The following is a 25,337-nucleotide window of genomic DNA, read 5'->3' as shown; positions in this document are numbered from 1 at the left end:
GTTCATAATAGTTAGACGGGTTTCACAGCGGATGAAAGAAGTGGTTCAGAACCCCTCCTCTTCCTACAAATACCCTTTTCTGTCCTTATCTAAAGAAGCAAAGCCACACCTTCAACCCTTCTGCTCCAAGTGTGGGCCACAGACCGGGAGATTCAGCATCACCGGGGAGCGTGCTAGAAACGTGAACATCTCGGCCTCACCCCAGCCCTACTAGACCAGAATGCGCATTTTAACCAGATCTCCAGGTGATTCCTAATATATAAGCACATTAAAATGTGAGCTGCACCCAAAAGGAAGTGACCCAAAACCTCACTAGCAGCCGGAACCTCATGTGTGTTATGTCTATGACCCGCCAGCACGTAATTAATGATCAGTGCATGTAAGCTTCCTTCCTTCTCCCTCCTAAAACCCAGAGGATCACCAGAGACGCTTTGAGGAAGGGAGGGGAGGAGGAACGAGCCTGGAAGAGGAGAGTAATAAGGAAGGCAAAAGAGGAACAGCACAGAGAGAAGGGGCCTGGTGGGACACGGCTTGCAGGGTGAAGGCCCTGGGGCGCTGTACTCTCTCCAGGGGGGCCCCAAACCTCAGCTATGTGAATGGACCTTCACACTCCTCCGGTCACATCCTGCCTCCTACATGCGCACATTTAATCGTTTCAAAACTTGACTCACTTTTAAACTCCGATGACTTTTGAAAATAAAGTTTATATCTTGGGTTTTATGTGTTTATTACATGTTTTCTATGCTTTTATTTTTAAAATGTATTTTTATTTTTTCATGTAAGTATCGGTATACAATGTTATATTGGTTACGTTAGTTTCGGGTGTGCAAGATAGTGATTTGACATTTTCATACCTTACAATGTGATCACCCCACTAATTCTAGGGATCATCTGTCACCATGAAACTTATCACAATATTATTGGCTATATTTCCCTGCCCTCTGTTTACCCGTTCCCCTCATCCCCTTCCCTCTGGCAACCATCCCTTTGGCCTCTGTTTCTATGAGTCTGTTTTTGTTTTGTTTTGTTTGTTCATTTGTTCTGTGGTTTTAGATTCTACATACAAGTATAGACTCATGGCTGTTAACATTTTGTTAAAAGTTGTTGGCAAGCCCTCCGCATGATCCCTGGGGCCACCCTGGGACACAGAGGAAGGGTCGTCCAAGTACACAGGAGGTCCTTAGAGCTGGCACCCAGCGTACAAGCGTGGTTCTATGTTCTCATGGCCTTAAACTGCAGTGCGGGACCCGAGGGTGTGATATAATCCCTGTCATTCAGGCGAAGGCAGCAGGCGACAGCACATCATCCAGAACTGGCTTCATTGTTAAGGGTACTGGCAAGAACGTGGGATAAAGACCATAGAATAACAAGCAACTGAAGGTCCCTTTGGTTTACGACACCCGCACAGATGTGACATCAGCAAGAAGCCCTCACCGGGATGCGGCTCGGCCTAAAGGAGGCTGGGGTTTCTGACGTCCTACAAGTTATGGGCACAACTTTCTTTCACTCTGCCTTCACTGAGTGCTCAATGTACAGAACTCACTCTTCCCTATGTCTTTTGGGGAAAGGGAGATGCAGAACAAGCCAAAGAGATTCGAATGTGAACACACGGACGTGCTACTTTTTAAAAAGAAACATGGCGAAACCAAAAATTCCGATAGAAAACAGAAAATAACCGAGACGTCAGAAACACAGCCTAGATAAGACGGTAGCAAATGATAGTAAGGTATAACCTAAAACAGTGATTGCTAGCCCTTTTGTTATTTTAAACACCAATGGTTTCTCCTTTCCAACAGTGCTCATTTTTTTCATCGAAGTATATTAAAATCCATGTTTAAGAATTCTAAAAGATAATAAAAATGAAAATAATACATGTGCCAGTGAGCAGCAGTTCTCAGGAATGTAACAGGTCTACAGATGTTGGAAGGTGACAGTGTTTTTACCCATCTCTCCAGAGAACATGACATAAAAGGAATAGACTCCAATCACAGCAAGAAAGCAAAAGAACTTTGACTTGTTAGGGCTATTAGACTCTGATCCAAACTAACAAAGGAAATAATGGGCTTGCCTCAAAGATCTTTTTTAATGGAGAGCTTAAAAAAAAAAAAGAATCGGCCCGGCTCTATTGTGGTTTAGGTGCAGTTCTGACTGAATGTCAGGGGCAACTGCATGGTTCCTTTTAATGCTGTTATAAAAAGCTCCTAGGACCTCAGACCCAGTCCTTTCTCGAGGGGCAATTCATTCTATTGCATTAAATATTGCTTGTGATAAGTGAACCATCAATGGACTCGGAGCCTTTCCGTTATTCATGTTTCTGTGCTTTCAAGAAAAAGGATCTTCTTACAGAGCCCTTTGTAAACAGACTTTCTACAAATTGTATACAATATATTAATTGTACTATAGGAGGGGGCAGAAATGAGCTCTACTGTAAAACTAAGACTCTTTTGTGAATCTGGATTTTGAAAAGCAAGATGGAAGAGCCCACCCAAGGTAAAAGAATGAATTGTTCTTATACACAGGACAGAAATTCAGGGCAGCTGGCAGGTACCCAATGCACGCAGAGCTGTGAGCACGGTGTCTAGCCCTCAGGTCGCAGGCAAGAAGACATGGGTGCTCTGAAAACATCACCGTCAGCCTTGTTTGGATACTGCTTAACCTCCACTGTTCACAGGGGCCAGGAGGGACCAAGGGTCAATATTTCATCCAGTACACCCCAGTCTCCTGAATCTCTGTCCAGGAACCCACAGTGGTTCAAAGTCAAGCTCCCCAGACCAGCACTCAAGTTCATTTGGGTGCCACATTTGGGTCAGACCAGCCTCCCCCTTGCCCTCTACAAACCATCAGCTCTTTCCTGCTCATCCTTTCCCACTCTCCTGAGAGCAGTGAGATGAAAACGGCCGGCTCGAGCTGAGATGGAGGAGAAAGAGAGCCGTGGAGGAAGTGAATGAGCCCCACGTCCAGCCCCTGCCCCTCCAACCTCTACCCCGTTCAAGGTCCTCAGAAAGGTAACCGACAGCTGGCAGCCCACACAGTTCATGAAGTACGCACTTCCTCCATGCAACTCTTCAAGTGACTATCTGAAAGTACATGGCAATTATCCGATATCTGGAATGAAATCATATATATTTTAAGTGCCATTTAACGGAGAAGTCCGATTGCTTTTGGTCAAAGGCCAGAGGAAGATTACAGAACGAGAAAGAGCACTATGTAATCCTGAGTTTACAGAGTCAGAGGGAAGAACACTTCAGAGGAAGTTTCCAAGGAGGAGTGATTTCTGGGTCAACCTAACTGTAGCGTCTAAAATAACTTCGGCAGCCAGCTCAAAAGATAACCACTAAAAGCCATGTGCGTATCTGAGTCAAAGAGGAAGAAACTGACCTTGACTGAAACCAGTGAGTACTGGTTAGAAATATCCCCAAGAACTTTCTGGTGAAAGGGTTGATAGACTGCAAGAGTCTAGGTGTGTCCCTCATCAGTCAAGGCTGCCGAGTGGAAACAAGTTCCAGAAAAGGCTTGTCTCAGTTTGGACAAGACGAAGTTGACTGGAGAGTGACACATTTCGGTTAAATCGAGCCAACATTGCATCCCCCGTCGCCCACCTATGGACAGCTGAAGATGCAGCAGTAGAGATGTGTACAGCTAAGAACCTGCATTTTTCTGCTTATTCTGCCTGTGCCCTTTTGTGCGTAGAATTGTGTCCCCCACCCCCACTCCACAAAGATATGTGTACATCCTAACTCCTGTTCCCTGAGAATGTGGCCTGATTTGGAAATCGGGTCTTTGCAAGTGTCATCAGGTTAAGATGGGGTCACGCTGGATTAGGGTGGGCCCTAATACGATGTGAGTGGTGTCCCTATAAGTAGAGAAAACAGAGTTGGAGACAGACACACACAGAAGGAAGACGATGTGGAGAGAGACAGGGAGAACCCCATACGTCAACACAGACAGAGACTGTCTGCAAGCTAGGAACACCAAGCACTGCAGGCAGCATCAAAACCTGGAAGAGGCAAGAAAGGAGCCTCTTGTAGAGCCTCAGAGAGAGCCCAGCCCTGCCGACACCTGGATTTGGGACTTCCGGCCTCCAGGACTGTGAGAGAATAACTCTCTGTTGTGTTAAGCTCCCCAGTTTGTGGTGTTTTGAACAGCAGCCCCCAGAAAATGAATACTCCCCTCAAAGTGCTTGGCCCCCCTCAGGTAAAACCTCACTTCTCCTTGTCCACACAGGTACAGGTGCCTAGGGATGGCCACAGGGGGTCCACAGTCACCGACCTCCACGCAGAGCTCCCCAAAAACCACAGACACATTTGTGTGTTATTTATCAAACAGCACATGCTTTAGCTGTCTTTTTTCTGTACCTTTTATTTTGGACACACTTTTTTAATATTCACAAAAATAGAGCAGTATAATGAACTCCTATGTGCCCACCCCCCAGGTCCAACAATTATCAACATTTTGCCCCCTTTTATTTCCTCCGTCCCCTAGCCAAGTTTATTTTGCATGGAGGGGTGCCTGGAGCGTTTTAAAGCAAACTCAACACATCATTCCAGGTCATCTGTAAATGCTTTAGTCTAAACTACATCAGACACATTTTTTTTTGTCTTTGAGGATTGTGTGTTTTATTAGTTATGTAAAAGGAATGAATAGCATTTTATGTCTGAGTCCTCTGTTTCTTTTCTTTTCTTTTTACAGTTCAGTGGTTTTTCATATATTCAGAGTCGTGCAACTATCAGTCAATCTAAGTTTAGAGCATTTTCATCCCCCCACAAAGAAACCCTGTACCCCTCAGCAGGCACTGCCCATTCCCTCCTTCCTCAAGCCCAGACAACCACTAATCTACTTTCTATCTCCACAGATTTGCCTATTATAAACATTTCCTATAAATGGAATCACACGATCAGTAGTCTTGTGTCTGAATTCTTTCACTTGGCATAATGTTTACAAGATGCATCTATGTTATAGCACGTATCAATATGTCGTTCGTTTTTATGGCTGAAGAATATTCCACTGCATGGAGAGACTACATTTTGTTTGTCCATTCACTAGTTGATGGAAATCTGGGTTGTTTCCAATTTAGGGCTATTATGATATTGCTCTAATGAATGCTTGTGTATGTTTTCATTTCTCATATATATATATATGTGTGTGTGTGTATATACATATATATATGATGTATTATATATATACATGTATACACACACACACACACACACACGCCTAAGAGTGGAATTGCTGGGTAACTCTATGTTTAACAGTCTGAGGAACCATAAAACTATTTTCCAAAGTGGCTACACCAAGTACAATCCCACCAGCAATGCATGAGGATTCCAATTTCTCCCTAAGTTCTCCAACACTTGTTATTGCCATTTTTTAAATTTTATAGGCATCTTAGTGGGTATGAAGTGGTATCTCATTGTGGTTTTGAATTGCATTTTCCTAATAACTAATAATGTTGAACTATTTCATATGCTTATTGGCCATTGATATAACTTCTTTGGAGAAATATCTCTTCAGATCGCTTGCCTACTTGTTAATTGGGGTATTGGTCTTTATTGTTGAGTTATAAGAGCTCCTTGTATATTTTAAATATAAGTTCCTTATCAGATATATGATTTGCAAATAATTTTTCCCCTTCTGTGAGCTCTTTCAGTTTTTTGACAGTGTCCTTTGTAACCCAAACATTTTCAATTTAATGAAGTCCAATTTATTTATTTTTTCTTTTGTTGCCTGTGCTTTTAGTGTGTATCTAAAAACAACCACTGCTTGACTCATCAATACAGATTTACTCCTATGTTTTCTTCTAAGAGTTTTATGGTTTCAGCTCTTAAGTGATGATCCACTTTGAGTTATTTTATGGATATGGTGTGAAAAAGGGGTCCAAATTTATTCTTTATGTGGATACACAGTACATTTTAATTCTATTTCTTATTAACTTGTACTATAATGTTGTACCTCAGTTTTCCATAGATGACCTTTTAGATGACTTTTATGAGACTATAGCCTACAGTGATAAAAAAAAAAAAAAGAAAAAGAAAGAAAATCCTAATGAAGAAATACAGAGGGTGCCAAAAAACATACACATTTTAAGAAAGGAAAAACTGTATTAAAATTGTAATACTCAATATAATACCGACAACAAAAGATGAATACAAGTCATGTGCATACATTTTTTTTAAACTTTTATTTATTTTAAGTGTGTTTTTCCAGGACCCATCAGCTCCAAGTCAAGTAGTTGTTTCAATCTAGTTGTGGAGGGCGCAGCTCACACTGACCCATGCGGGGATCGAACCAGCAACCCTGGTGTTACGAGCATCGTGCTCTAACAGGCTGAGCCATCCGGCCACCCTAAGCTAACCAGCTGCCCTGGCACCCCCGGTATTTTAAATGAGGAAGTGGTTAGCCCTTCCCTCGTTGCCTGTAATCTGTCATTCATTTCCCCAATTTTAGACTTTTTCCCCTTTTTTTATAACATTCCACAATGCAATCTAGCACTTGGCTGACCCAGTCAGTCATAACTGTACGAATTAGTTCTGCTCTAAACCGCAGGTATTCACTTCAAAAATTCAGCAAAACTAAGACTTTGGGTATCAACAATGTGCCAATCGATCCTGGTAAATCAGAGATAAAAACACAGGCACGCTCATAGAATTCTAGCTTTTTTCCTCCTTTCTCTGTATATTGGGCTCAGGGATTACACTGTGTCTCTATGTGATGTGGACAGTTAGCATTTACCGACACGTATCTGTCTACTTTCTCTTGTTTAAAAAAAGAAAAAAACATGGGGTTACAGAAGGTCAGCAAAGTGTGGGTTTGGGATGTTTGGGTGGGGTAAGTGGGCATTTTGACAACATGGCTTCTCCTTTGGCACGTTTCACTGTGATGTTTCACAGACATCCTTGCAGTTTAAGATGAAACTTCAAAATGAAATCCTCTCCTAACGATGACTCGAGCCCTGCCACTCAAGGGCAGAAGCAGCAGCGGCTGGAGGATCTTGTTCAGAATTGACATCCTCTATCGTAATTTTGTTCCTCTTTAGTTTTAAATTTCCTTTTTGTCTCACCGGAAAGGCAAGAGGATGCTCAGTTTTACACGTTAAAAGTGTACAAGCTGCTCTGTTACAATAAAACTAAGTGTATACAAAAAAGAAAGACAGGCATGCTGCCCCCAGACCATTACACAAATCATAGCCTGGGGTGAGCGCAAACACAGGAGGAAAGTGCAGCCGTACAGGAGGGCTGGCAGATCTATGGACGGGAGGAGATGGGGGCCAAGGCTGAGCGGGGCCCCGGCAGGGCATGCCAACGCCTGACGCTGGCCAGGCAAGGATGCCCACTCCTGGGAGAGCTCCCCATTCAGCCCCAGCAGATCCCCCCCGACTGAGAGGTAGGGGTGAACCCTGTAGTGCCAGACTTCTAACTTTTTTTCAAGAGAAGTTGAAAAAAACTAATTTGTATGTGTAATCCCTCATTTTATAAAGTTAAGTAATTGGAGTTTTAAAAACTCTACAGTGGGTTCCTCAAAAAGCTAAACCCAGAGTTACCAAATGACTCTGCAGTTCCACGCCTAGGTATAGACCCCAAAGAATTGAAAACAGGGACTTAAACAGGTTATTTGTACGCCAACGGTCATAGCAGCATTACTCACAATAGCCAAAAGCCATTATTCACAATTTGGGAACAACCCAAATGTCCATCAACAGATAAATGGATACATAGCATGCAATACATACATACACTGGACTATTATTCAGCTATAGAAAGGAATGAAGTATTGATCCATGTTATAGCCCGGATGAACCTTGAAAACATTATGCTACGTGAAACAAACCAGACACAACAGCACAGATGTTTTATGATTCCACTTACATAAAATGTATAAAAGAGGCAAATTCATATATAGAAAATAGATAAGAGATTACCAGAGGTTGAGGAGTTATTGCTTCATGGGTACAGAGTTTCTGTTTAGGGTGATGAAAACACTTTAGAAATAGATAGTGGTAATGGTTGCACAACATCGTGAATGTACTTAATGCCACAGAAATTGCATACTTAAAAATGGCTACAACAACAGATTTTATATTTTACCAACAAAAAAACTCTAGAGCGGCTAAACAAAACATGTCAGGGTTACTATGTGCGCTGTGGGCCACCAGTTTGGGACCTTGGGCTCCGAGGTGTTAACACTGGACATCTACGCACACTGAGCAAGGCCTCGGCAATAATGCAAAACTCTGTACTAGACACTAGAGTGGGGCCTGAGGGGGGAGATGAAACTGAAAATATATAGTCCTCATCCTCAAGGAGATTAAAGGCTAGAAATAGACCTGACAGCAGTAATTTCAGGAGTTTCCAAAATGTGCTTTGAGAGATTCAGGAGAGAGCTCATACCTGGTGGGGGGGCTCACGCAAGCATTGCTGATGGTGACGGAACTTGAGCTGCCATTGAAGCGCAGGCAGAAAGGCAGGGCTGCTCCAGGAGAAGAAACAGCATGAGCAAAGAAATGGAGTCCGGTTTGGCTAGAGAAGAATTCAAGTAGGGAGGTAGCTGGAAAGGTGGGGGGACCCGGACCAGGTGCCATGTTGCCGAATCAGGGGTTTTCCACTTAACTTTGAGCAGAAGCATGAAGTTCTCAAAGCTGCCTCTGACACTGATGAGCTATGCGTCAGTGTGTAAAAACGACTGAAAAGAGGAGACAGAGGTTCCTGCATGTGGGTGAGAGGCCATGGGATGGGAATGGTAGGAAGAAGGGGGGCTCTTTGAGGAGTAATAGACAGATGCTGATGGCTACAAAGGGGAGAGGGAGTGTCAGAATGGGGCAGAGGGTGGTGGCTACATTTTGTAGGGTGCAGATTATTTTCGATTCATTTAGCAATGAAGATGGAGAAGGTGTCGTATGTTGAAGGGAAAGGTTTTTTTTTGGCTGTCATTTTCATGTGTGGTTTTTGTCTGTTTTTTACGTTAGGGAAGCCTGAAGGACTAGAAAGAATCAGTGGTGTGGGGGAGACTGGAGATTGGAGAGAGAAAGAAGAGTGAACTGATGGGACAGAAGATACAAGAGGGAGCCGAGCGGAGAGACCTGGCAAAGGGGTCGGGTAATGCAGACAGAAGTGAAGGAAAGAAGAGTGGGAGAAAGAGACAATTTTCTAGTGGAGAGGAAGGGGGATGGCTTCACACTTAATAAGCATTGAAGCCATCTGCTTCGAGAGAGGGGGCCAGGAGTGACTCTGATGGCTCAACAATGACATGTCTATTGCAGAAGTGACATAGGGAGCCAACAAAGGAAGGACTGAATGACTACTGAGTGTCACTGGAGCCCAGATGAGGCTGCAGAGCACACACACATAGCAAACCCACCCAGTGACCCAGCTGTCAATGCCTGGCACTGCACGGGGGGACAGTGGACAAGCTGATGGCCTGGGGGTGCCTTCTCAGTATGCTTAGGATGAGTGTAACAGCAATCCAAGGAGTGGGCATTCTTGAGCAACAGAAGGCACATTTTTGAAATGGTCGTCCATGGAGTTTGCTGAGCTTTGCAAAGAAACAAGAGAAGGCAGCCTTGGAGGGACGGGGAGAACGAGAGACAGACAGAAGTTGTGGTCCCAAAATGTTGTCAAAATAGTTGTAACCCCGTAGGCCACATACGATAATATGGCACCAATGTTCATATTAAGGACTTTCAAGCCTGTGTCCGGGCTCAGTTGGACTAAGTGCCCTGGTGATGTCGGTCACTGGCCAAGGAGAGGAGGGAAAGCCGTGATCAGTCCCACATGATTGTGAAGTCCAATAAGCCTCACTGCCCTCATCGGTGACTGAAGACGAATGGAGGTACCACAGTTAAGGATGTCTAGACGGGTGGGATGTTTAGGTGGCCCATGACATGGAAGCTCAATTCTTTGGCAGTGACAGCAGTAAAGAGGGTGGGACACCTCAGTCCAGCCCTAAACTCACCACGGAAAGAGGGAGCGCTTCCTCGAAGTCAGCAGATGGTTGAGGTTATGATAGGTGGCCCCCTCAGAATCCGGGACCTACAAGAGAAGAGGCTGTGACACAGTGGTGATGCAGGACCAACGTGTTTCCGAGACTAAAGCCTAGGTCCTCACGGGCAGGACCTCTGCCTTCTCTTTGCATCTACAGACCTAGCAGAGAACCCGACACATAGCAGGTGCTCAGTAAGGAGCTGTGGAATGAAGGCAGGCATCTCTAGGGAGCAAGGAGTACTCCATCCCCTCCTCCTGCCCCGCAAGTCAGGGAGCTGACAAGCGAAGGAGCCTGTGTGACAGGAAGTGGCACAGGCAGGAGAAAGTGAGGCAGATGCGAGCAGAAGTGGGTGTGGCCAGAGCCAGAGGAGCTGAGTCCCGAGGGACTGCAGAGGGAGCCTGCTCCTAGGACTTAGGATAAATTAGATGATATATATACCGCTCTATGTCAGAGCGTGTGGGTAACTCAGGGAAACCCATTCCTGCTTTTAGAAAACAACTCAGAGCACAGATCTTTCCGGGGTGGATTGGTCTCATCTCTACGTGAAAGAGGTTTCCTGAAAAGAGCAGAGTGAGAGAAATCAAACACAGGTCAGGTGTCTAATCCCTACTAAGCTAACCACGTCTGTGCTCTTTGAAATAAATGCTGAATGACTTCATTCATTCATTCATTTATTCACGGTGCCTCAGTGCCCTTACTTTACAGTAGGCCTGAAGCTCTTTCTTACCCATTTCATGGGATGGCTCTGATGATAAACACGAAAGCTCCTTCAAAACATTTCACATTCAAGCACCCCAGGCTATCCCACTGAAATGAATTTTAGATAACTAGCTCTTGTGCTTTAACATGTTGTGTAACATGTTTGCAATAAGAAGGTCATCTGCTGGGGCTTAGAATCAGCTGTGATCCAGAGACAGGGTCGTATTTGTTACAAATGTTGACCACCCCCATGCAAAAGCCAAGTGTCCTTCACAGCGAACCTCCTCCCCTTTTCTCTCCTCACTTGGGACATACCTTACACAGCCCCAGGGCTTTATCTTGTCTGGCTCCTTTTGGACATAAATGCGCTGGATGTTTTGTTGGTGAAGCTGCAGTCTCCTCAGAGCATGTGTGCAGTCTCCTCAGCCACGAGGAAGGGAACGTTGGAAACCTCTAAGGCAGTGACTTATCACTCTCACCCAGACCGTGCTATGTCACTCCAGATGAGTAACTGAACGTAACTGTGCCTGAATTTCTGTAAAGTAACCTGGAATGACTCGGTGACAGACACGTGCAGAGCTGGAAAGCCAGGCACTCCCACTGTGAGAAAGGGACAGGTTCATGTCACTTTTCACTTGAGTGGATCCAAGCAAATCAGTATTGGGAAAGTGGCGAAAGAGGAAAAATGACTTGCTACAAAAGTAAGGTGGGCCACACAGCAAGAATGTGCGTTGGTAAGGGAATAAGAAGCTGAGCTAAAGGAGACCATGAGACCTCGCCTCAGGTTGACGAGATGAAGAACGACCCGTTTCTAAGCATAATATGGCATTAGGATCATCTACAAACTGGTGATTCTGCAGCAGGTCAAAGGGGGCAAATGTGCTGAGTGCTGGGCCTGGATCCACACTAGGGGGAGCTGGTGTTGAGAATAGGACGTCCTCTCCTGGGCTAGCAACAGGCGAGGGCCAACCAATAACCTGGGGTACTTAAATGTGTAATGTTTCGAAGGAGCTTTTGTTTTTATCATCACAGCAATCCCATGAAACGGGTAAGAAAGTGTTTTAGGTCCATCATAAAGTCAGGGCACTGAGGCACAGTGAATGAATGAATGCATGAATGAATGAATGAGTAAAATCATTCAGCATTTATTCCAAAAGGCACAGATTTTGTCAGCATAGACCAACTAAGAGATGTGGCTGCACCTAGTTAAAAACTATCCTAAGAAGGAAAAACCCAACAGCTGTGATTTGATAAATAAACATACCCTGTTTCCCTGAAAATAAGACCTAGTTGGACAATCAGGCCAATTGCATTTTTTGGAGCGAAAATTAAGCTAAGACCTGGTCTTATATTACATTTTATATTATATTTTATTTTATGTTACATTATATTAGACCGAGTCTTATATTATAGTAAAATAAGGCTGGATCTTATATTAATTTTTACTCCAAAAACACATTAGAGCTGATTGTCTGGCTAGGTCTTATTTTCGGGGAAACACGGTAATTCTGGCTGAGCAAGGGAAGAGAGAAAAGAATAAAATCATGGAACAAAGGAAGAGAACAGAATGCCGGTCAGATTTAAGAGGGGCAGAATCCAACAATGAGGGATATTGTAAAGATCGACGTGGGTAGGAGCACTGGGTCAGTTCAAGGGGGTGAAAGGCCTCAAATTTAGATTGGTCCCTAAAACTACCACTCTCTTCCAATGATCAGGGTCCCCTTATTCTCCAAGCTTCCCCAGGGCTTAGTGCCCAAGGGAGCAGGAAGCCCTTCCAGAAGGAGGGGACCAGAGCAGGCAGCCTCCCCTCACTGGCTCTGCCTCCCGCACCACGGGCCTCCCCAGAAAAGGCCTAGCCTGTCAGTCTGAGGAGGAAGCTGAAGGAGGTCTGACTCACTCACTCTGTCCCCAGCCACTCGGATCCTGGGTGGGCAGACCCGCGCACAATGAGTCACCGAGAACTGTGAATACTATTCTGAGCTCTGCCAAGGACACGGATGCTCCTGTTGGCACCCTGGCACCCTTCACAGTTTCTCTCCTTCCTCAGCTGCCCGTCAGGAGACAAGTGCTGTAGGAATGGAAAATTTGAGCTGTTCTAGCCCAGGACAGAAACTATGTAGCTCTTTCTATTCTTCCTGCTTCCCTTCTCAGTTCCTGGAAGTCATTGATAGGAACCTGAAACTGAGAGTTACCTCTTTCCAAGCCCAGTGAAGGTGGCGTTGCTAAGAAGCCATTCCAGGGGAGGGCAGGGCATACCTTGTGGAATTACCCAAATGAGTCACCTGGCTATTTATTTGGACTGGAAACACCCAAGAAGCACGTAAGTTTAAGTTTTAGATTCTACAAGGAAAAGCACTGGTACCCATAGCTCTGCCTAAGTGTATAGTTAATTTCTCAGTCTATCCAGCTCCCATACAGTCCGTGATGACCTGCACCCATGCAGGCCATATAAAGAGTTAAGTGCTGTATAGACTATGTCGAGCCCACCAAATGCTGTTGGACTCAGATACCAGGAATTTAAATAAGAATGTGCCTTTGTAATATCTTCTTACTACTCTGTATTAAACTGCAAGAGGATCCACGGGGGAAACTCAGCCATCCCTCATCCTCTCACTATCAGTGTCACAGACCCTTGAGGACGGGTAATTGGAAAAGCAAAAGTCATGCTTCAAGAAGATGAGAAGTGGAGGACATTCCATTAACAAATATTTACTGAATATGAGGAAGGCATCTGGGGGGCTACAGTGATGAAGGAAGCACCGTCAGGAGATGAAATCTAGCAGAAGAGGTAAGATATGTACACAAATCAGTTTAAGTAAGCACAGAGTCCTACAGGATACGAGGAAGGAGATTTACCTGGTTTGATGAAAGTCAGGCAGGATTCATGAACTGAGCCTTGGAGAACAAGTACGGTTCCCACAGGGGAGACAGAGGTGATACAAAGGTACAGGAAACTGTCTCATTTTTCTACAAGAATGTGGGGAGGGAAAACTGGAGAGGCACCTTGGGTTTGGACAGGCCGTCCTGTAAATGACAAACTTACAAGCCTGGGCTTGACCCAGTGCATGTGGAGACTCACTGAAGCCCCTCGACTGGGTGAGACTCATGATCACATCAGAGTCTCCACAAGCCCAGTCTGGCAATGGCCTGCAGGATGGAGCAAAAGGGAAAGAAATCAGAGGTGGAGAACTAGGGTTTTATGTCAGGTGGGAGTAACAAAGGTCTGAACCAGGCGGTAACAATGGAGATAGAAAAGGTGTGGACAATATTATGGATGTGATGAAACAGACTGAATTTTCACTGGCTGTGAGGAAATGAGAGAGGGAGAGAAAGACATCAAAACAACTCTGGACAACTAGAAACCACCAGAGATATACATGTCTTTTTTAACTAGAAAAAGTGATTTTTAAGTCAGCAAGACTGAGAAAATGACAGTGCCATTAACAGGCTTATGAGGAGGAGGAAGAGATTTGGTGGGTGGTTCTCCCTTGTGAGTGCTGAGAGGCCCTGTAAATGCCCAGAACACAGACGAAAATACTTACGGGAGAGATCAGGGTGGAGGGAGAGCTGGGAGTTAGCCACATGGGGGACAGTGGAACACAGCAAAGAAACGCATTCTGAAGGTGGAACTAACAAAATGAAGACCTACATTTAAAGAATGGAAGAAACAGAAACAAAATGGGGGAAAGCAAAAAGAATGAGTTTTTATCAAGTCCCAACCATATTGTTGTGCTCCGAGATTTGCATATATTGTTATCTGTGAAGTATTTCTTCCACTTTACGGATGAGAAAACTGAATCTGTTAGTCCACCAAACAACCCAGATGCCCACATCTGAAACCCAAGAGTCATTCTCTCCAAGCCCATCTCCTTCACTTCTCACAGTCTATTGCAACATGACTTGTTAATTCTACCTTCAAATCTTCTTTGACTCTATTCTCTTCTTCCAACCTTACTTTAGGTCTGCAATTCTTCCCTGCTTAGGCAATAACCTCCTATCTCATGGTCTCACCCATCCTTCCCTACCACCCAAGTGTTCTAACACAAATCTGGTTCTCACAAAGCCTTCAGAAGCTTGCAAGGCCCTTGATAAGATGTTCCACTGACTCTGTAGGATGTTGGCCCCTCAGTTGTAAGCACTACACGCTCCAGCCTCACACACTTACCTGTGGTTCACAGAATCCAGCACCTTCCCATGTCTGCAGGTTTCCTCTCTTTCAAGACTATCTCCTACAGTTTTTCAAGAGCAAATCAGGGATCATAGCTTCAAGTTGTACTAATCTTCCCAGGGGCCCATTTTCTGTACTCAATTACCCTGGCCATACCCCCCTCACACTACAATATTTAATCCATATGACGGTCTCACTGAATTAGCAGTAGTTTGGGGGCCGGGGTTTTCTTTTATATACTGGTATCTGATACTCAACATTTCCTGGTAGAATTAATAAAACAATCAATTCAAACGCAAGTCTAATTCTGAGGTTCACATTCCTTCCACTATACTATAAAGTCAGAGGGTAAACAAAGAAACAAGATAGTGTAGGATGACAAAAAAGCAAAAGGCCATCTATGAAAAACCCACAGTTAACATCATACTTAACAGTGAAAGACTGGACGCTTTCTTCCTTAGTTCAGGAGCAAAACAAAAATGGCCACTCTCATCACTTCTATTCAACATTGTACTGGAGGTTCTAACTAGGGAAATTAGGCAAGAAATAAAGGCATCTAGACAGGAAAGGAAGACGTAAACTATCTCTAGTTCCAGATGAGGTGATCACACATATAAAAAACCCTAAGGAATCCACAAAGGAATTATTAGAACAATAAACAAGTTCAGCTGGGTTGCAAGGAAATAAGGTCAATATACAAAAATCAATTGTATCTCTATATACTAGCAATGAACAATATGAAATGAAACAAACAATTCCATTTACAATAGTAGCAAAAAGATAAAAAAAATACTTAGGAATAAATATAACAAAAGAAGTACAGGACTTGTATACTGAAAACTATGAAACATCATTGAAAGAAAGTAAAGATCTCGATAAATGGAAAGACCTCCCATATTTATGGACCGGAAGGTCTAATATTGTTAAGATGACATTACTCCCCAAATTGATCTACAGAGTCAACATGATCCCTTTCAAAATTCCAGCTGCCTTTTTTATTTTTTTTGCAGAAATTAATAAATTGAGTCTAAAATTCATGTGGAAATGCAAGGGGCCCAGAATCACCAAATCAAAATTGAAAAAAGAAAAAACAAAGTTGGAGGACTCATACTTCCTGATTTCAAAACTTACTACAGACATAGGATAATCAAAACTCTATGGTAGTGGCATAAGGACAGACATATAGATCCATATAGACATATAGATCAATGAAATAGAATTAAAAGTTCAGAAATAAACCCTTACATTTATGTGACCTTGATCTTTGACAAGCGTGCCAAGACAATTCAATGGGGAACTCACTGTCTTTTCAACAAATGATGCTGGGACAACTGGATATCCACATGCAAAACAATGAACTTGCACTCCTACCTAATACGACATACAAAGTTAACTCAAAAGAAATCATACACCGAAAGGTAAGAGCTAAAACAATAAAAGTCTTAGAAGAAAACTTAGGAGTCAATCTTCATGACCTTGGATTTGGCAAAGATATCTTATAAAGTTCGTGTTACACCACTTTGCTTTTATGAAAGACATACATTAATACCTGTTTCTGGTAACCAAAAGAAATCCAAACAGAATTTTCGCTTTTACAAAAAAAGCTGTTACCATATTGTCTTTGGTAAAAGCAAAGTAGCCTAACGCAAACTTCTGGAAAGCGGGGGATACCTGTATACCCAAGAGACCTGAAAACATATAGCCACACAAAAACCTGTACACAAATATTCATTGCAGCATGATTCATAACAGCCAAAAAGTAGGAATAACCCAAATGTCTATCAACTAATAAGCGAATAAACAAGATGTGGTCTACACATACAATTCAGTCACAATAAGGAAGAACTGATATATACTACAACACAAATGAGCCTTTTTTTCTGTATTGTGCTTGCAGGATTTTAATTTATGGAGGTGACTGGGTGATGACCCGGACAGGTCAATGCCACTGAAAGCAGATTTTTGTTACTTACAGTTCCTGAGAGGAGGGCCCAGCACCGCCACACAGGACCACAGGGAAGCTGCAGTTGGAGTCTGGAGGCAGAAGCAGCAAGCCAGAGCCTGTATTGTGTTTTCTGCAGGAAAGGCAAGGCAGGACAGGGTCAGGACGGCTGGTCTGAGTAACTGGTGGGCTCTGGGAAGGGGCTAGTCCGAGTTGTCTGGTACCTGTTTCTGGGTTGATTTAGGCCACGGCGAATATTGGCTTTGTGTGTGAGAGTTTGATAAAGAAGTTTGGTTGGGGTGGGGGTCATTGCACAGGAAAAGTGTGCTCCAGGGTAAGTCCCTGTCTAGCTCTAATAATTGGATAGCCCTGGGTGGGGCAGTCTCTGTCCCGGTCAGCGAGGTCACAAATGCCAGAGCGTCTAAATGAGAAAATAAAAACATGTAGTTAATACAGTTGACCCTCTGATGAATGGATGCCAAATAAACAAATGCAGAATCTAAGAAAACCCAGTTAGAACAGCCTTGAAAACATTATGCTACAGTGAACGAAGCCAATCACAAAAGACCACATATTATACGATTCCATTTATATGAAAGTCCAGAATAGGCAAATGCACAGTGACAAGATATAAATCAGTTACAAGATATAAATCAGGAGCTGGGTTGAGAGGAGAATAGAGTGACTGCTGGTGGGTATGGGGTTTCTTTTGGGGGTGATGACAATGTTCTAAAATTAGATAGTAGTGATAGATGCACCACTCTGTGAATATCCCCAAAACCACTTCACACTTTAATTGGGTGACTTGCATGGTATGTGTAAGTGATATCTCAAGAAAGTTATTATTTTTTAAAAAAGAGACAAAGGAAGAGGGTGTTTAATACTATCACAAACAAGACATCAGTGGAAGAGACGTGTCGCCACTGTTTACAATGAGATCTCTGGTCTCCCAGATTTTATAGCTAGAGATAAGGGTTCATGATGCAAGATCTCAAAATTAACTCAGTAAACAAGAGTCAGCCATAATATCTCACCAGGAGAAGAATACCATAAAAATACTGTTTAACAAGATTATTCTAAGAGTGGAGCATGGGGCAGACAGGAGCAGGGCAAGACTGGAAGGAGAAACACCAAAAATAAGGCTGCGAAGAGGAAGTGGCTTAGAAATCAAAATGAGAGATGAATGGGGAAAGCAAGAAAGAACGAATCAGCAACAACTGGAGGCTGACGACAAAAAGGGAAAAGATGTGTCAAAAGTGACCCTGAAGGCTGTGAGCGTGGGGGAACAGATGGTGTTGCCACTGACAGTTAAAGAGAACCCAGAAAATGTGAGAATTATGCCGAAGTCCAGGACTCATGGTCCAGTAATGAGAGAGAGCTACTTAACCAATAAGAAGCTAAATATGGGGGTGGCTGGTTAGCTCAGTGGGTTAGAGCGTGGTGCTGGTAGCACCTAGTTTGCCAGTTCGAACCCCGCATGGGCCACTGTGAGCTGTGCCCTCCTTAAAACAAACAAACCAACCAACAAACAAAAACAACATCCAAATATGCCTAGATGCCAAAGGTCACTCGAAGACATTTCAAGCAGCTTGGGTAGTGGGTTTGCAGTGACTGGGTGAGAGAATGAGGTATATTAAATTGTGTTGCAGGCAGGACATCCTAGGGATCTCCAGGCAATTTAAGATTAGAAAATGAGTAACAAATTGAGACTAGAGATAAATATTTGGCAGTCGTCTGTAGGTTTGGGGTAAATATGAAAAGTGAACTTTCTAAAGGAAGCACTGGAACTAGAATAGAGAAAACTAAGCATTAACTAAGTTCTACCTTCCACTTACCAGGCACCCTAGGAGGGGATTTCTCAAAATGATTAGAAGGTAATCCTGACTTTATCTAGAGTTTTGTAGACAGGATGAAGACAAGTCTGAAAATAGAGTAAGAACAACAGTCTCAGGAATACAGACGATGAAACAATTTTGTCCAGAGAGTTTTCTTGGGATTGAGGATTAGAAGGGAAAGGGGAAATCAAGGTCAAACAATGACAAGGTAGTCAACAACTTCAACAGTAAAGAACAGGACTCCCAGACTTGATTAGAAATCAATAGCGGGGGGAAGAGTTTCAATAAAAATTTATGATCAGAAGCCTAAAAAGCTGAAAGGGAGAGACGGACATGGTCTTCAAATATACCAAGAGAAAATATACATCATTCCTTTGGAAGGAAGAATTAGGACCAATGGAAGTAATTATAAGGAGATTTCCACTCAGTATGTGCACAAATTTTCTAACAATTAGAGCTTTTTCCACAACGGCATGGCCTCACAAGGGAGAGTGTGCTCTGTCTCTGAAAGAGTTCATTTCCAAGTACAGATCCACGTTGTGACTAGCTGTTACGATGACATACAGGAATTCATACACCAGGGAGGAGGAAGAACAAGCTCCGTTAGACTCTGACCTCCATAATTCAAAGCTGGAGTCCAGATTAGGGAAGGAATGGTTGGTGAACAAGGAAAAAGAAGTTTTCATGGGTAGATCACCCGGGTTTGCTGGGTAGACCTCTGGGTTTGCTGGGCAGACCATCCAGGCTTGCACAGGTAGGCCATCCATTTGGAGAACTTGTTCACTTTTCATCGTAGAAGGGACGGCAGTAGTAAGGCGGAGAGGGGATAGTCGAAGATCTCAATTGAGACGTCTGTACAGTTTAAGAACTGAAGAAGAAAAAAGATGGAGAGAAACTAATCAAAGGGAGTGGGATTTAGAGTGACATTTATTCCTCTGAAAGACAGAGAACTGTCCAAGTAGAGAAACTCCAGACAATCTAGATCTGTTTTGTTAAAACAGGTTGTCATCAGTCATCAGTGGTGAGAGGAGCCAGGGGGCAGAGGGAACTGAGAATAAGAGAGAATAACTAGCCAGGAGGGTTTTTAAATAGATACAAAGTAATAATGAAATAAAGAACATGAGGCACTTCTGGTGCTGAAAAGTGCAGCAGGCAAAGTCTTTGGAACTTTGTCTCCCCCTGCTGATCAGGAGGGACATGCGGCCAGAGATACGGAAAAGGGGTTACTTGGGAGCTTTCTTTGGGAGGCAGGAAGGAGTAGGAGGCAAACACAAATGTGAAAAAATCTCTTCTCTATTAGAACCACCACAATCCTGCAGCATTAAATGAGCTGGTAAGAAGTTACACAGGCTGAGCCAAAGAGTAGACGGATGTGGGCAGCAATGTGTCATTCCTATGGACCACTCTCGCTCGTCTTTTCTCCAAAAGGTTCTACTCTAAACCAACCCATCCCTTGATCCAGAGGCTGTTTCACCAGCCAGTAAATAAGTCATGGCAGAGAACAGGGGTGGGGGTGTATTCGGGGGCTTTGCTCTTGTTTTAACTTAATGAGGGACCTTTCCGTCAGTCATGACACAGGCTTGTTTCTCAAAAGTTCTGTTCAATGACTGGGTGACTACCCAGTTTCCCCGAAAATAAGACCGGGTCTTAAGTTGTGCTCCAAAAGGACGCATTAGGACTTATGTTCAGGGGATGTCATCCCGAAGAATCATGCTAGGGCTTATTTTCCGGTTAGGTCTTATTTTCGGGGAAACAAGGTACGCAGCACTTGCATTCCTCCAAAAGCTTGTTCACTGAATCATGTTCTATGTGAATCCAGCTAGTTGTGCAAACAATGATAAAACCTATTTCATGGCTATGGAGCATTTGGGGAAGGATCTCTCTGCTGCTTCCCCCTCCCAGCCCTACCCTCCTGGCTCCAGAGTGGTGGTTCTTTCCTTTATGAGTCCATTAACATCTTCATACCATGAAACAAAGGCAAGCTGTGTGTGTGCTATTCCTTAGGCACCATTTTTAATGGGAATCAACTGCAAAACTGTTACGTTCCTGTAAGTTTCTATGGTGAGGCTAGGAAAACAAACAAAACGCTAAATAAAGAAGCAAATGCACACACCCACACAAAATCTAGGACTCTGGTATCCTGATGTCACTCTTTAGGGCATAATAATAACCATTAAACAAGGTGAAGGCCTTTGAAGTTCTCAAATGTAAGGTTTTACCTCAATACACTTATCCCATTAAAATCCACAACATTCCCACCGAACAGGGTGGCCCTTTTATTAGCTTCGATGAAGTTATGGGATGACAACTTTTTTATGATAAAGGAAATTTAAAATAGTTTCAAGGGATTTTGCTACTTTTGATATAATTTCTACAAGGGCAAAACAAATTATTTCTTTAATCAAAGGGCAGTAAAAAGCTGACTAACGACATTTTAGAAGCAAGACCCTCATTTCGAAGTGAATTCAACAGTCACTAGACAGAAGCGTGGGGGCGGGGAGGGGAAGGCAAGGAAAAAATAAACAAGAAAATTGTTAAAAAGAAACTAAAAGAGAAAAGGGAAAGAAGAGGCAGGGACATTGGTAAAGAGGAAAGAGACAGACCAGGCTAAGGTGGGCGCATGAAATAATCCCACCTCCACTAGCCAGGTGCCCGGAAGGAGGGAAGGGAAGACAATGTAAGTTTCTTAGGGGGCAGAATCCTCCTGAGCCTCAGCCAGGACCAGAAAAGAGGGAAGAGGTGTTTTTTAAAAGGGAAAACCCGGAGCAGAAGGCACTGCAGTGAGAGGCGCAGGTGTGGGTGCAAGGGCAGCTCTGAGGGGCTCTGGGGCCTCACTCAACCAGCAGGTGAGAAAGGCCGTTTTCACACAAAGCCTCGGGGCGTCTGACAGGCCTGTTCACCCTCCCAGACTCTGGCCCCCGGAAAGAGGAGAGCAGCCTAGGGTAAGATTAAGTGAAATGAGAAGAGGCCACAGGGCCTAGTGGGGAAAACCGTGAAGTCAAAAGGCCTGGGTCGTAGCTTAGTCCTGGTTCTGTCACTTACTAGATGGTGTGGCCCTGGGCAGACCACTTAACCTCTGAGCCTGTTCTCACATCTACGGGACAGAGAGAGTAGCAAATAGGATGGCACTTGTTAAAGAGGCGTGCACATATGAAGTATTATATTAGTGATGATGGCAAGGCCACACCACTGGGTACAAAATTCCTTTCCAAGTATTAGACTTGAGATGTATGTATACATGTATGTGCGTGTGATACTTACGTGACATAGTTACATATAACATCTAGTTATGTATAACAGTCACATATGAAAGTTACAAAAAACATGCTTACACATAGATGACCATTTAAGTGACTGATATCATCTATGTTCACATATGTCAACATCGGTATTTCATATTTAATCTAATTTATTCTGGATATATGCTGAAATAAATTTAGTCACCAGAAATGATCAGGGCATTTAAGGAAAAGCAAAAGGACGATGAACCTGAATCTAAAAATACAAGAGGCCACATGGGAAGGTAAATCTGCTGTCTTGATTAAATGACTGCTGCGTCCTTGGACATGGAGCTGACTCTTTGATGCTCACAATTTAACTGAGGAAATGGCAGTGTATCCAGAAACAACCAGAGAGCAAAATAAGGCAGTAAAATCAATCAGCCTGGGGAAGGAAAGAACATTTGGAGCAGGGTAATCAGGAAAAGCTCCATGGAGGTGGGACATCAGGGGGTGAGAGGGATGAATAGAATTGGAATGACAGCAGAAGGAAGAGGGATGGTCCAGGAAAAAACATGCAATGGGAATAAAGACAGCAGCTTGACGCAGAGTCCTGAAAAGAGGCCCTCCCTGAAACACATCATAATTAAAATGCCAGAGGTTAAAGACAAAGAGGATCTTAAAAGTAGCAAGAAAAGGGGGCCGGCCCGGTGGATCAGGCGGTTGGAGCTCCATGCTCCTAACTCCAAAGGCTGCCGGTTCGAGTCCCACATGGGCCAGTGGGCTCTCAACCACAAGGTTGCTGGTTCAACTCCTCAAGTCCCGCAAGGGATGGTGGGCAGCGCCCCCTGCAACTAAGATTGAACACAGCACCTTGAGCTGAGCAGCCACTGAGCTCCCGGATGGCTCAGTTGGTTAGAGCGCGTCCTCCGGGTTCCACTCCTGCAAGGGATGGTGGGCTGCACCCCCTACTACTAGCAACGGCAACTGGACCTGGAGCTGAGCTGCACCCTCCACAACTACGACTGAAAGGACAACTTGAAGCTGAACGGGCATCCTCCACAACTAAGATTGAAAGGATAACAACTTGACTTGGAAAAAAGTCCTGGAAGTACATACTGTTCCCCAGTAAATTCCTGGGGACTTAAAGAAAAAAAAAAAAGTAGCAAGGAAAAAAAGCAGTTAGTTACTTGCAAGGGAGCTCCCATAAGAGAGCTCATTTCTCAGCTGATTTCTCAACAGAAACTGCAGACCAGAGGGACTGGCACGAAATATTCCAGGAGACGAAAAGCAAGGAACTCAACCAAGATTACTCTACCCAGCAAAGCTATCATTTAGAATCAAAGGACAGATAAAGAGCTTCCCAGACAGGCTTAGAAGGGCTTCTTTAAGAAGAAGAAGGGAAAAAAAATCAAAATATGAATCATATAATGTCAATAACTACAAGCCTATCAATAATTACTTTCAATGTAAACGGATTAAACGCTCCAATCAAAAGGCAAAGGGTGCCTGAATGGAGAAAACAAGACCCTTGCATACGCTGCCTACAAGAGATCCACTTCAGATCGAAAAACACACACAGACTGAAAGTAAAGGGATGGAAAAAGATATTTCATGAAAATGGAAATTAAAAAAAAAAAGCTGGAGTGGTGGGCGGTGGCCGGTTAGCTCAGTTGGTTAGAGCGTGGTGCTGGTAGCATTGAAGTTGCCAGTTCAATCCCTGCATGGGCCACTGTGAGCTGCGCCCTCCCTAAAAAAAACCCAACAATTTGGGGTAGCAATACTTATACCAGGCAAAATAGACTTTAAAACAAAGGCTATAACGAGATAAAAAAGGACATTTCATATACAGTAGCCAAGCTATGGAAGCAACCTAAGTGCCTATTAATAGACAATTGGATGAAGAAGAGGTGGTGGTACATTTATACAATTGAATATTACTTGGCTATAAAAAAGAATGAAATCTTACCATCTGCAACAACATGGATGGACCTAGAGGGTATTATGCTAAGTGAAATAAGTCAAAAAGAGAAAGACAAATGCCGTATGATTTCATTTATACGTGAAATCTAAAAAACAAACAAAACAGAAACAAACTCATAGATACAGAGAAAAAAACTGATGGTTGCCAGATTGGGGTTGGGGGGTTCAGGGGCTGGGTGAAAAAGGTGAAGGGATTAAGAAGCAGAGTTACAAAATAGTCGTGGGAATGTAAAGTACAGCATAGGGAACATCGTCAATAATATTGTCATAACTATGTCTGGTATCAGGCGGGGGGGATCACTTCATAAGTTATATAAATGTCTAACCACTATGCTGTACACCTAAAACTAATACAATATTGAATGTCAACTGTAATTGAAAAATAAATTTTTTAAAAAGAGAGAGACAACCGCTTGAACAACATGGGATTTGTAATGGAGCAAAAAGTTCACCTTTCACTGTTGCTTAGCATTCTGGGAGAGCTGAGGAGAGGATAATGCAGTCCAGCCAGCCACCCAGATAACCTGGCCTTTTACTGCAGGAAGCAGTGTCATATGTTATGCAAGGTGAAGGGACATTTACAGTGTCAGGGAGCCTCAGCCTGCATTGCCCACTTTCTACTCTTATTTTCCTTCTAACACAATCAACATTTACTTAGCACCAACCATGCAAGGAACTAGGCACTGGAGAAAAAGAGCAACACTCCCCCTGGGGAGTTAAACATAAAAATAGGTAAGACAGGAACAGCAAAGCACCAATAAGTAATGCTGTGAGGAAGGCTTGAAGGAAAATTAAGATTCAGGAAGGTGAGAGTTAAAAAGAGGTATTACAGGGGCGGCCGGATGGCTCAGTTGGTTAGAGCGCGCAAGCTTTGAGTGACAGAGTAACAGGGTTGCCGGTTCGATTCCCACTTGGGCCAGTGAGCTGCGCCCTCCACAACTAGATTGAAGACAACGAGCTGCCGCTGAGCTACTGGAGGGGCAGCCCAGGATGGCTCAGTTGGTTAGAGTGTGAGCTCTCAAAAAGGTTGCCGGTTCAATTCCCATATGGGATGGTGGGCTGTGCCCCCTGCAACTAAGATTGAAAACTGAAAACGGCGACTGGACTTGGAACTGAGCTGCGCCCTCCACAACTAGATTGAAGGACAACAACTTGGAGCTGATGGGCCCTGGAGAAACACACTCTTCCCCAATATTCTCCAATTTAAAAAAAAGGGGGGGTATTACAGATGAGAAGTGTGAATCGACAAGAAGGTATGCACCACAACGTGAATATACTTAACATTACTCAACTGTACATTTAAAATGGTGAAGATGGTAAATTTTATGTTATATGTATTTTATCACAATTACATATTTTTTTAATTTAATACAATAAACAGGTGCTTCCTGAAAAAAACTTTAATTTTCTATTTTTAAGAAGATACGTATACACACTGCCGTTTGTAGCAACAGTAAGCTGACCAGTCTGACTTCAGAAGGTTCATGCCGAGGCAGTGGGAGATTCAGTAAAGAAGC

General features: G+C 43.5%; 1 protein-coding gene and 1 long non-coding RNA gene across 4 annotated transcripts in view; both read right to left on the bottom strand.

The window, feature by feature from the left end:
• LOC141567579 (uncharacterized) overlaps positions 1-17,360 on the bottom strand; it is a 33,753-nt gene extending 16,393 nt beyond the window's left edge. Inside the window, exons 1-2 of one of the 3 annotated variants that reach the window (XR_012490345.1) lie at positions 16,816-17,360; positions 9,946-10,022 (exon numbers count right to left, since the gene is read on the bottom strand). This is a non-coding gene — a long non-coding RNA (uncharacterized LOC141567579). Of the gene's footprint in view, positions 1-9,945; positions 10,639-16,815 lie in introns of those variants that run through there. The other 2 variants (XR_012490343.1, XR_012490344.1) reach the window with 2 other exon arrangements.
• A 2,031-nt stretch (positions 17,361-19,391) lies between these two features.
• Positions 19,392-25,337, bottom strand: part of SLC37A3 (solute carrier family 37 member 3) — a 77,006-nt gene continuing 71,060 nt past the window's right edge. Inside the window, exon 15 of the mRNA XM_074315286.1 lies at positions 19,392-19,487. Coding sequence (XP_074171387.1) covers positions 19,407-19,487 — 81 coding nt within the window. The 3' untranslated portion in view covers positions 19,392-19,406. The remainder of the gene's footprint in view (positions 19,488-25,337) is intronic.

Source organism: Rhinolophus sinicus, linkage group LG11, assembly GCF_036562045.2.
Source record: "Rhinolophus sinicus isolate RSC01 linkage group LG11, ASM3656204v1, whole genome shotgun sequence".
Classification (NCBI taxonomy): Eukaryota; Metazoa; Chordata; class Mammalia; order Chiroptera; family Rhinolophidae; genus Rhinolophus; species Rhinolophus sinicus.
This window is presented reverse-complemented; position numbering and strand designations above follow the sequence as displayed.